This window comes from Diadema antillarum, unplaced genomic scaffold (genome assembly GCF_040938485.1).
Source record: "Diadema antillarum isolate AM-2024a unplaced genomic scaffold, OU_Dant_1.0 scf00000201, whole genome shotgun sequence".
NCBI classification, from domain to species: domain Eukaryota; kingdom Metazoa; phylum Echinodermata; class Echinoidea; order Diadematoida; family Diadematidae; genus Diadema; species Diadema antillarum.
The window spans coordinates 62,002-75,287 of NW_027271090.1; the positions used below are offsets into that span (position 1 = coordinate 62,002).

The 13,286-nt window shown below is 39.8% G+C and overlaps 1 protein-coding gene across 1 annotated transcript in view; it reads left to right on the plus strand.

The window, feature by feature from the left end:
- The window catches only part of LOC139723884 (inactive rhomboid protein 1-like), a 56,153-nt gene extending 49,793 nt beyond the window's left edge, over positions 1 to 6,360 (plus strand). The window contains exons 11-16 of the mRNA XM_071635092.1: positions 698 to 783; positions 1,316 to 1,379; positions 2,102 to 2,266; positions 3,889 to 3,989; positions 4,723 to 4,876; positions 5,923 to 6,360. Coding sequence (XP_071491193.1) covers positions 698 to 783; positions 1,316 to 1,379; positions 2,102 to 2,266; positions 3,889 to 3,989; positions 4,723 to 4,876; positions 5,923 to 6,360 — 1,008 coding nt within the window. The remainder of the gene's footprint in view (positions 1 to 697; positions 784 to 1,315; positions 1,380 to 2,101; positions 2,267 to 3,888; positions 3,990 to 4,722; positions 4,877 to 5,922) is intronic.
- The last annotated feature ends 6,926 nt before the right edge of the window (positions 6,361 to 13,286 follow it).

Consider the following 13,286-nt stretch of genomic DNA (forward strand, 5'->3'; position numbering starts at 1 on the left):
TCATGAACAGAACTTCCAAGTCAAGTACTTACTGTCACTGGCAAAAGAATGTTTACAGTGGCGGATCCAGAGGGGGGCGCAACCGGTGCACGCCCCCCTTTATTTTTCGTAAAAAACAAGAAATAAAAAGAAAAACAATGAAATGAAACCCGGAAGTGGCACCAGAAATATTAGTCACGCCCCCCCCCCCCCCCCCCCCTTTTACAGAATTCCTGGATCCGCCCCTGGATTGTGCAATCATTACTGTATTCATGTATATGTGCACCCTACAAATATTGCTCTTTAGCATTCCTCCTCAGTTCCAGCATTTCTGTATGCATGAAAAATTTTGAAAACTTTTTGAAAATTATCGTTTATTGTACATTTTAATGTAATTTATAGCTTCAACTTCTGTATAAAATGTGTATGTTTCTGTTGGACATGGACAAATGAATGAATGAGTGAATGAATCAATCAATCAATCAATCAGTCAGTCTGTCAATCAATGAATCAATCTATCAATCATGTGATATCATTTGCATATCTTCATGTGTAGTCGCACCTCTCTATTTGGATAAATCATTCTACCGAAGAAAGCACTGCAATAGTAATGTAGCTGACAATATCCGTATAGTCATGTTCCCATGAAGTGATTGAGGCAGGATGTATTCATGTACATGTACTTTTACCCTGTGTATATATATATTTTTTTTTGCAGACAAGGTTTGCTACTTTTTCAAAATGGTCGCCGTCCAATCCGGTTGAGGGAAGGACGTCTGGACCAGTGTGTGGTCAAGATCCAAGGTTGGTCATCTTTCTTCCCTCTCACCCCCCCCCCCCCCAACTTACTAACCCTATACATCAAAATTCTACACATTATGGCTGCACACTACATGTACGTTTGGATATTTGTGTGGCTGCATATTCAGTTTCGTGAGAAATATATTTTGTGTTGTTTCATCCAACCAAGCTATATATTGAACATCGCAGTGTGTGATACCAGTCAAACATTTCGCAGATTACAGATATCTACAGGGGGGAAAAAAACCCAAACAAACATGTTTCCAAATTATGAAAGCCATCAAAATTACATGATTTTGTTTCAATTCACTGTTCAATTTTATGATTTTAACAAATTCAAGTAATTTTATACTTTAAGAACTGATGAAGTCAAGTTTATTTCCAAATTAAATGAGGCAAATTGATATTGCACTTTGATATTCTGTTGAAGGGTAAATTTATTCTTAATGAAATGGATGCTCCTTGCCTCTCTTGTCTTGATGGGAAAATTTTTGTGTTGTTACCAAGGTTTTGTTATTTCTTTCTCCAACCAAAGGGAGTGCCGGAATCCGTCATCCAGGCCACCATATGAATGGCCTGATGACATCACCAAATGGCCGGTAAGTGTACGCAAAATGTCAAAGTATGAGTTTTCTTCAATTTGTCTCCCTTTGTAAGAATGAAATCGTTCTTTCTTTTTTTTTTCCGACATGTCTGTTATAAATGTGAATCAGCAGTTGCAATCTTATAAAATTCATTTGTACAGAGAGAGAGACAAATTGAAGAAAACTCATGCCTCAATCTTCACCCCTCTGCTTCATAATCTTAAACACAAAACAGAATAAAATGACCAAAATGGAAAAGAAGAAACAAACAAATCAATGACACAGACCTTACAGCGGTAGTCAAACCAACACAATTTTCTACCCTCAGTGAAAAGGAGAAAACGAACACTACAATTTAACTCTTATCAAACTATCCACATTTCAAAAATGTTTTCAGCCAAAACTGTCCATGACAATATGTTCGGTCAGTGCTCCCAACTTTAACACATCAAAGTCAGGATAGTAACGAAGAGCTTTCAAGAAAACATGCACATGTTATGCATGCACCTCATGGGTAATGGGTGCTTTTGTCAACTCACTTCGGGCGTAGAATTGTTGGAGATAGCTAAATTTGCAATAAAGATGTTTGTCGCAACTCTGCCATTGACCATTTCCTGTGAGAGGGAAGTTTAGAATCTTCTTTTTTAATGCTATTTGTTATTTCATGACAGAATGAGGAATGTCTTTCGTAATCCCATCTGCTTCTGTTTGTTGTTTGTGTGTGTATTGTACCTCAGCTGTGCCTAGATCCGTTTGAGGTGGGCGTACAGCCACACACGCAGTGCGACGTGACGGGTCATCCGTGCTGTATCGGTATCCAGGGGGAGTGTCAGATTGTCAGTCGGGACTACTGCACCTTCGTCAACGGCTTCTACCACGAAGAGGCCACGTTATGTTCTCAGGTACTGCATACACCGAATATTTCAGAAAGTTTTTATCACAAATTTCGCATAAGTGACCATTCGCGAATTTAAAGACACACAAAAATATTGACTCTGATCCCCGACATGAATGCAACATGCATGCATACTTCTCCATTCAGTACTGTACTATGCATTTGCAAATTTAACCACTCGCAAAATCATTTGAATGAAAGTCCCGATTCGCAAAAAAAATTAGACTTGCTAAATATATGGCGTATACAGTAAGTTACCTTGCAAGCTACTATATGCGTCTGGCAAATGATGGGAGAGAAATCATCCCTACACGTTTATAAAGTTGATTCTGATGAATGCTATAAATTGAACAAGCAGAACTGGTACAGTGAAACTTTTCTGCAATTTCATTTTGCATTTTTCTGTGTGTGAAACTTTATTGAAATGTTCACTGTTTAGTTTGTTGGACGTAACGCTTTTGTAATCAGAGCCAGTTTAATCATCAAATGGAGTTCCCTTGTAGGATGTGGAAGTTGTGAGCTCTGTGAAGAGCATTTGCTTTTTCTGACCGATTAAAGGGGATGGCTAGTAACTGATCAGTGGGAATCAGTGGGAATGCTGAGGGATGATTGTTCCAATCCTTGTGGGATTCATTTAAGAGTACATTATATATCTACTGTTGTGTGAAATTCATTTGCTTCAGAACGGTCTCATATTCAAGTTATGTGCAAATTAATGCCCCATCACTGACCAGGCACGCTAACCTGGAAACATTAAACTGCACATTACTTGAATATGAGACCATTCTGAAGCAAATAATTTTCACACAACAATAAATATATAATGTACTCTTAAATGAATCCCACAAGGATTGGAACAATCATCCTCCATCATTCCACCTGATTCTCACTGATCAGTTACTAGCCATCCCCTTTAATCTTTCCAGCACTGTAACTTTTGAACTGTCCATCTGGGCCAAGAAGAATGGCAGTTGTGTGTGTAGCTGCTGTTCATTGGATATGAGATGCTGCAAGGTTGATGATCTACAGTACATAACTAGCTGTATGCAACAAGAATAATTTGGACATTCTTTCACTGATGGAACATAAGACTTGCCTGGTGCTATCCTGACTGATTCCCATATACTCTGGATCTTTTTGGTTTGCTGCAGTCTGAACTCTTGGCCTCTTGGTAGTTCTCAGCATTGACAATTTTGTGTTACATGAAGAATTGTTTCTGTGTGAAAATTTTGGTCAAAAATCTTGACTTCTCTGTTATTTGCATTCTTTAATTTGTTAGAATTAAGTTGTGCATTATGTTCTAGACTCCCTGCATTTGATAGGAAGTTTTTATGTTGGGAGATACCATTCAGCAGCAACCAATGAGCTTTCAGGATTTCTTGCTTGTTACCAAGGTAGATTCTCGTCTAGTGAGTACAGTACGTAACTCCTATGATGAGCCCTTTGATGCCATGATATGCTGGTCATATTTACTGCAACAACCTCTTCATTTAGTCCTCATGGGATTTGTGTCCTCTAAATACTACATGCAGAAGAGGAGTATAAAAATGTTTATGATTTGTTGTTACATGTTGACCACCAAGTTATCATGTCATTTTTCCAATTTTTCACATCTTCCTATCTCACCAGGTTTCTTGCTTGGATGATGTTTGTGGATTACTCAACTTCCTCAATCCGGATTATCCAGATCAGATCTACAGATTATGGCTGTCTCTCTTCCTCCATGCTGGGTGAGTGTATGTTTGTGTGTGCCATATGTCTGTCCATCTGTCTTTTTGTCTGTCTGTCTGTCTGGTTATATCTGATAATTTCTGCATGACATCTGGGCAGATTATGAGCTTTCTTCTGTAGTAAGAAATCAGTTGAGGTCTGAGGGATTGATGTTTTTTGAGTGTTTGTGTGTGTGTGTGTGTGTGTGTTTTCATAGTTGACCACGATGAAACCTCTGCATAAGCCCAAAGGGTGAGTGAGATTCTTGATTGTGCAGTCATACAATGAGAGATGTGTGTGTACCGTTGGTATTCAAATTTCTCTTCATACTTAATCTCCCTTAATCTTTTCTTGTGTGATTAGCCATCATTTTGTTCTTTTGGTGTGTTTGTTTTTATTTGGGTCAAAAGTAAAACTTAACTTTGATGATGAATGTCGGCAGTGATGTGTGTGCTGACTCACCCACTCAGATATCATATGATATATCTTTTATTTTTTTATTTAGCCATTGATCTGCATGCAATTTTTTTTTTCGTATATAACATTCATTGATTCCTTTTAGAATTTAAGTTATGTGTCTTTTGTTGTTGTTTGTGGTGGTGTTTTTTTTTTTTTTTTGCCTTTCCACTTTTACTTTAATTGATCGTGAATCTTTTGAGCTATGAATCCACCTGTCCATTATTGTATATATCTGTGATTGCCATTATCCTTCGATTAATCATTTTGGTGCATAATTATCTTGGTCTGCTGCAGCATCTTCCATTGTGTGCTGAGCTTCATCATGCACATGACCATCCTACGAGACTTGGAGAAGCTGGCTGGCTGGCTCAGGATCGGCATCATCTACATCTTCAGCGGCATCGGGGGCAACCTCACCAGTGCAATATTCATCCCCTACCGGGCTGAGGTGAGTCCCCTCCCCACTCCCCCCACTCCCCCTCTTCCCCCTCCCCACTCCCCACAATGTCAAGACTTTCACTATCACAACATTACTTACCAAGCAAATGTTTTCATCTTAATCATGAACTGCTCTCGCTATTAAATGGTTGACATGTATGATGCAAGGTCATAGAGATGAATATCCAATGACCCAAATATGAACTGCGTGCAGTTTGCTGTGTGTAATGCTTTGTTGCATCAGTCAGTTACTCAGTATGGGCAGTCAGTCTGTGGCTAAAACCTTCGCTCTGATGCTAAGCCATGTCAGAACTTGTACCATTTAATTCTACCACCATGCCACATAATATAGCATATTTCACAATTATTCATGTGAATGCTGAAAGTGGAATCGAGCCCTCAAGCCCATTCATATTTTGGTCGTGTAAAATACCAACTAATACATACTTCGAGCTTCATCCTTACACAAATTGTTTTTGACCACATCCCTTTACTAAAATCTCACCCCTCTTGGAGCTGCAAGTTTTCATGTGACATATATAATTCCCTATCGCTCTCTTTCTGTCTGTCTCCCCCACTTTCTATCTATCTATCTATCTATCTATCTTTCTATATAACTTTCTTTCTTTTTTCTTGCTTTCTATCTTTCTGTCTATCTCTCTTATCTATCTATCTATCTATCTATCTGGAAATCTATCTATCTATCTATCTGTCTATCTCTCTTATCTATCTGTCTATCTATCTATCTATCTGTCTATCTGTAAATCTATCTATCTATCTATCTATAAATCTATCTATAAATATCTATAAATCTATCTATAAATCTATCTATCTATCTATCTATCTATCTATCTATCTATCTGTCTATCTCTCTTATCTATCTGTCTATCTATCTATCTATCTGTCTATCTGTAAATCTATCTATCTGTCTATCTATCTATCTATCTGTCTATCTATAAATCTATCTATAAATCTATCTATAAATCTATCTATAAATCTATCTATAAATCTATCTATCTATCTATCTATCTATCTATCTATCTATCTCTTGTGTAGGTGGGTCCTGCTGGAGCCCAGTTTGGTCTCCTGGCCTGCCTGGTGGTGGAAGTCTTCCAGAATTGGCAGATCCTGCGTTCTCCAGGGATGGCGCTGCTGAAGCTGCTGGCCATCATCACAGTCCTCTTCCTCCTCGGCCTCCTCCCGTGGATCGACAACTTTGCCCACCTTGGCGGCTTCGTCTGTGGCATCTTCCTCTCCTTCATCTTCCTCCCCTACATCTGCTTCGGCGAGTTCGACCGCAACCGCAAGCGCATCCAGATGGTGGTCTGCGCTGTGCTGCTGGCGACGTACTTCGCCGTCGGCTTCACGCTCTTCTATGTGCGGCCGATCACGGAGTGCTCATGGTGTCTGTACTTCAACTGCGTGCCCATCACGGAGGACTTCTGCAACGACATGAACGTTAAACTGGAGGACCCTTCACTACCGCCGCCCTAATGAAGAATAGATATTAAAAAAAAAGAAAATCGATGGGGCTTCCCCTGGCCCCGCCCGTCTTGTGTGGAGACATTGTCCAGCTCAGACTGAGAATTCAAATCATGGCACTAGCAACCAAGTGGCTCTGCAGGACATTCAGACAAAAAATCTGGCATGTTGTGTGATGGTAATAGTGGTCACATGTTGTTCCCAAGTTGTCACCGTAAGACGTAGCAGTGTACACCATACCTGCAGTGTGTTCAGTTGGAAGTCTTTAGGACCCCAGGTTTTCGTGTTGCTGCCCCGAAATCGAACTCACCTTTCGAACAGTTTGCCCTGGAGCTGCATCACACAGGCTCGCAGCAGTTCCAGCAATTCCCGCACATCGTGCAACAACTTCTACCAGTGTTGCAAGCAACTTCTGGATGGTCCTACTGCAATATTTGAGTTTTCTTGATGAGATACAGAGCAGGAGAACCAAGGGTATATTTTGTTGGAGGAAGACATTATCACCAGGGTTGCCTGAACATGGTGCCTGGGGTATGGTCACCACCTTTCAGGGGAACTGCGTTGACCACGGCAGGAGTATGATGTCCAGTGGTCATTTGCCACGACATATTTGCATTAATATCTAGACATTTGCATTTCTTCACATGTAGTTGCCTGCATTTCTCCTCGCTTGCCCCTTGTCTATGAGATCAAAAGAATGATTTCTTTTTAATGTTGGAGAAATTTAATAGAGCTAAAGCATGTTTGGCACCGCAAATTTTCATCTGCACACAACCCTCTTGATGCCATAATCATTTTTAAAAAAGAATGCTTTTAGATTTTTTCTGTTTTCAAATATTTTAGCCAGAGCCCACTGTAGACAATGCCTCGTATCCATTTGCACTCTGGGATAGAAAGGCACCCAGGGCTTAGTGGGATGCAATACATTCAATGTTTTCATATATGACCACGGTTTAATATACATTTTAAACCCTCCATTAAAGCCATTACATACTGGTGGCTAGTAAGAACGTGCCTCTTTTTATCGCAAGTAAGCTGTTGTTCTAGGCCATCAGATTTTAGGAAGACCATTTTTTCATACTTTTATACCATTTTAGATTGTAAATGAGATGTGTAAATGTAATTTTAAAGTCAGTATGAATCAATTGATCCCGACCTACTTATTGAAGAATTTATTGAGTGCAGCTGGTACCATGATGGTAAAAGAAAATGCAGTCTTACCCCACTGCCTGATTGTGGCAAAAGGAAGCAAGTCACAAATCGTTCCAGTCAGAGTGAAGGATGTGTATAGGCTGGACTTAGCATGTTCCACTCGGATTCCAAGTGTATAGGTGGGCGAAAAGGGACACTCCTGACGGATATCAAAAATCCAGATGTTGTCACATTGCACTGGTGTCAATGTGAATGACAGATGCATTGTGCTCATTTATGAAGAGGGATAGCATTTTGTTTCTAACTTGCTTCCTTTGTTTGCTGCAATAGGGCAGTATTTGGTTCATGCAGTGTAAGAAGAGATGAATGCTGCTCCTGAGTGTAACTAGACCTTTCCTCTTTTGCCATGGCAACCCGCAGACTTGTACCTTGTCCATTGTCTGTGAGAACCAAATGTGCCATGTATTCAATGCATGAGGAAATTACCAAATTTCAGAGATAAATAGTGAAGCGTCCCATAACTTTATTAAAATTCCTAGTTTTGGCAGTGTAGTAAAGGAACCATGACTTAATTTTAATTATTGATGTGCTCTCCATTTTCATGTGGCATAATAATGATTATTGCAATTGCAGAATATGTTCAAGTTGGGGGAGGGGGGAGGTAAAAATATGTAGCAGTTTTGTGCAAGATTTCACATTTGCATTGACACTGTTACTTTAATCTGTTTAATGTATTAAAGAGAAAAGCACTGGAATCACAAGAAAGATTTCACAAAGAGCACTCCATGTTCCACGGACTTGATTCACATGCTTTTAGCTCCTCTATCATTATCAAAGTTGTTTGAAATTTTGTGATTGGTCTGGCCTGATTTGTTCCAATCTCTCAGGGATGAAAGGGGAACCTTCTTCTTTTTAGCTCACCTGAGCCAAAGGCTCAAGTGAGCTATTGCGATCGCCCTTCGTCCGGCGTGCGTCGTGCGTCGTGCGTCGTGCGTCGTGCGTCGTCCGTCGTCCGTCGTCTGTCGTCCGTCGTCCGTCGTCCGTCGTCCGTCGTCCGTCGTCCGTCGTGCGTCGTGCGTAAACTTTTTACATTTTCATCTTCTTCTTGAAAACCCCAAGACCGATTTTCATCAAACTTGGCAGGTAGCATCCCTAGGGGGTTAGGAACTCAATTTGTTAAAATGGGCACCATGCCCCACCCAGGGGGCCCCCAGGGGGGCCCAAACCCCCCAAAATTAAGGAATCTGTAAAAATCTTCTTCTCTAGAACCAGAAGTGATAGAGCTAAGTTAATACTATGAGTTAGTACATTGATGACTGTAGTTTCAAGTTTGTTCATGGCAGAATCAGGGGTGCCCCCCTTGGGACCCAGGGGAGGGGGGTGGGGAAGGGTTCTAATGGGGCCTAAATTGTACATTTTCATCTTCTTCTTGAGAACTCCATGACCCATTTTCACCAAACTTGGCAGGTAGCATCCCTAGGGGGTTAGGAACTCCATTTGTTAAAATGGGCACCATGACCCACCCAGGGGGCCCCAGGGGGCCCAAACCCCCCAAAATTAAGGAATCCGCAAAAATCTTCTTCTCTAGAACCAGAAGTGATAGAGCTAGGTTAATACTATGAGTTAGCACATTGATGACTGTAGTTTCAAGTTTGTTCATGGCAGAATCAGGGGTGCCCCCCTTGGGACCCAGGGGGGGGGGGGGGGGGGGGGGGGGGGGGGGGGGGGGGTGAGGAGGGGTCCTAATGGGGCCTAAATTGTACATTTTTATCTTCTTCTTGAGAACCCCATGACCCATTTTCACCAAACTTGGCAGGTAGCATCCCTAGGGGGTTAGGATCTCAATTTGTTAAAATGGGCACCATGCCCCGCCCAGGGGGCCCCCAGGGGGCCCAAACCCCCCAAATGAAGGAATCTTTAAAAATCTTCTCTAGAATCAGAAGTTATAGAGCTGAGATAATACTATGAGTGAGTACATTAATGACTGTAGTTTCAAGTTTGTTCATAGGAGATCCAGGGGTGCCCCTCTTGGGGGTAGGGGGGGGGGGGGGTGGTTGGAAGGGTCCAAATGGGGGCCTGAATTGTACATTTTCATCTTCTTCCTGAAAACCTCATGATGGATTTTTGTCAAACTTGGCAGGTAGCATCCCTAGGTGGTCAGGATCTCAATTTATCAAACTGGGCCCCATGCCCCACCCAGAGGGCCCCAGGGGGCCCCAATTCCCCCAAATTAAGGAATCTTGAAAAAAATTGGGCCCTTATTGTACATTTTCATCTTCCACTTGAGAATGCCTCGTCAAATTTTGGTGGAGCTGTGAATAATTTAGATTAGTGACTGCGTGAAAGGTAAACTTGCGATACTCAGGTGAGCGCTAGACCCGCGGGTCTCTTGTTCCTCCTAATGTTTCTTTTTTGTCTTTAGCTGTTTTGGTACAATCTTGAAGTTATTCAAATAAATGATTTTGATTTTTCGACTCCAGCCCGAGTATGTATGCCCAGGATTTTTTGTCACGGCTTCTAGTAAAACACTAATCAGTGCTTATTTATGTCGATATAGGGCAATCAGTTGCAATAATCTTTAAGTTTGCGCTGCAGTGCTGGCATTCTTCAGAATTACATTTTCTTTGACTGGAACTGACCGGTGCATTTTTGTAGGAAGTCGACATGCTGTTCAATGTTGAGGGAATCTTAGTAGTGCCACCGCGCCTCGGGGCTATCATTTTCTGATATGCTTTCACTAGGGTTACTGGTAACTTTTAGTCATAAGTCTAATCTAAATTTTTCTACTTCAATACGAGTCATGCTGTAAAACTCTGATACAGGATTTGGCGTGTCCAGGAAACACAAAAACAGAGATTGATTCATTTGTTGTGGGTGGGGTGGGTGTAAATCTATTCTCTTCATCATTATATGTTGTGTATAGCATACATGAAGTATTTTTTTCATCATTTTTTAGTGACCTGTAGTTTGTTTTGTTGTCATTGAAATTCCATTCTTATGTTGCTTCCTGATTGGAAAACACTAGATAGCTTTGATATATCTTGCCAGTTATTGGTACTAGGACAATGTGAGTGAAAGGATATAATGATTTTTTAGCTAACTTGAGAAGAGGATTTAAAAAAAAAAAAAGGTGCAGATATTCAAAGTCCCATAATTTATCTTATTCTTATGAGTTTCCATCCTTTTCTTTTTCTTAGCAAGGCTTTTAATATGGTGGCATCAATGTGTTTGCTTAAAAACTGCACTCACTTTTGATTTACAACTGGCTAACAGTGTAAGAAATTCTTGATGATCAGGTTTCAGATACATGTGTCAATGTAAAGATTGTTATTGGCCACAGACTTATGAAAGATTTTCTCTCTTTTTTTTAAACGGCATTTTGAATGAGATAGAATTGTAATGCAAGTATTTTTACATCAATATTCTTCATGAAAACAACCACCACATTTTTAAAGAGTAATAATTGATGAATTTTCAGATCCCAGAATGTGAGAGATAAAGAACTGATTTACAATATGTATGTCTCTCTGTCACTGTGTACCTTATATCGTAACCTTTTAAAGACTCATCCAGAGTATACTCGGGCAGGTGTCTATGGGAAATGCGTGGGGTATAGCAGAATCATCTTGTACTCAACAGGTTAATCACTCCCCATTTTTTAGCTTCTTCTTTCCTTTCTCTGTTTTCTGTTCATCCTTCTCTCCATCCCATTAGGTATTTGTCTAATTGTCCATTCATTATTCTTCCTCTATCACTGAATCACATCTATCTCTATCTATCTATCTATCTATCTATCTATCTATCTATCTATCTATCTATCTATCTATCTATTTCATGCTTGCGGGCACTCTATACTATCTGCATAATCTTGTCTGAGTTTGATTACCACATACATCTGTAGTTATGCTGGAGCAAGACAGCTACCATTGTGTTGTGTGGCAGTGACCTTCTGTAAGTGAAATACAGTGGTGCTGATTATCCAGACCACTGTTTAGAAGCAGAACGGCGCTAAAGTCCCCAGTCTGTGTGCAGCATTCATGCTGGTAGTGAACGTCATATAAATGTGAGAATTACAATATGCAAAATTGGTGCTGTTTTGTGTGAAAGGATAGCAATTGAGATGATTGTTTCCAAGTGTCAGACTTATTTAAAGTCTGCATTGGAGACTAAGTCAATTAACGTGACCTTTGACATGGGTAAGATGGGGGGGGGGTCGTACTGATGTAAGTATTGCATTGATGGTTGATGTTATGTGTTTACAAGTTCATGTAATGATTGATATTGTTGAAATATTTATATATGCATCAGTGTATGGTTGCCATATTATGATGACTTTATGTATACATTAAATGAACATGTGCAATTTATTTTACTGTGTAAATAAAGACCTTTCCATCTTTTTTGGAATAAAAAAAAAGAATGAACGAAATATTGGATTTCTTGTGTGCTTTATTCAGAATGTGGTCCTTTCAATCAGTTTTATAAACTTGTATGTGAAATAGCAAGCATAGTTCATTTTCACCATGAAACAGGATATGGACATACTCATCAAACTACACCTTGCTATCCTTGATTTCTATTAATTTAAGTCATTTGACTTTATTCAAATCACCAGATTAAACACAATTTAATTCCTGACAGGAAAAGACATAACTAACATGGTGGGAGAGTTGCCTGAATATTGTGTGCGTATCAAGGCTTTGGTGGCATCTTCATAGTGATAGGGTATGGAGGCAGGAGTGCCAAAAAAACGGAAGAAATTAAGTTCAGGATTTAGAATTAATTAACATTGTAGGCAATGATGGAAATCAAGAAGATGAATATTAAAGAAACTGACATGATGGCTGATTCCAATGTATGCTGTATTTAATGATCCAGTAATGTGTGTTTGTTTGTGTGGTAGTGTGTGTGTAGGTGTGTTTGTGTGTGCTGCTAAAGAAGATTTAGCCAAGTACTGTTCTGTCTTACAACAATATTGAAAGACAGAGGGTCTACATTATTACATTGTATTACACCTAACAATTATCAGAGAATGTACAACTAAGCAAATGTACTACATTATCAACACGGGTAAAATGTTTGTTAATTGTGTATACAGTGGAATCCCTTTATAACGAAGTTCTCGGGACCAGCAGTTTTCTTTCGTTAATCAAAATTTCGTTATACCCGAACAAATAATAAAAAAACGCAGAGTGGACAACATTGCAGCCCGAATTTTTACTTCGTTGTATCAGGAATTTCGTTACAACCGTATTCGTTATAACGGGAGTGCACTGTATACACCTGTACACTTTGTATATGTCAAGCGTGAGACTGCAAAGGCACTCAACTCTAAATAAGAACCTTTGTACTTTGAACTACTATGACCACCAGCATTGAGCAGCAAATGTGCTGAGATGTGCGAAGTTATGACAATCATTTTGCATTGGTTTGTGAGCATCACATTCAAAATCGATATAAGTCTGTAAAACTAACGTCTTCAATAGAACTACAGTAATAGGAACATTCAACAAAGAATAGTTCTTGCATTCCTTGTTTGCACGTGTTTGTACTACCAATTGCTGAAGTAATTTACCGTTGGTGTTTACATCGTCATTAACGGTATTATCTCACTTTTTTCTTCTCTGACAATTTAAGTACTCGGAGGAACAAATGAATTCTAATTTTTTTCATTTTCACACCTTTTTCTCGCTACCCTAAAATGTCACAAAATGTTCGGCACCTTTTGCTTGTTGATATTAGTGCTCAGCTATTAATGCTTGGCATGGGCCAGAATTTTTTCCAGC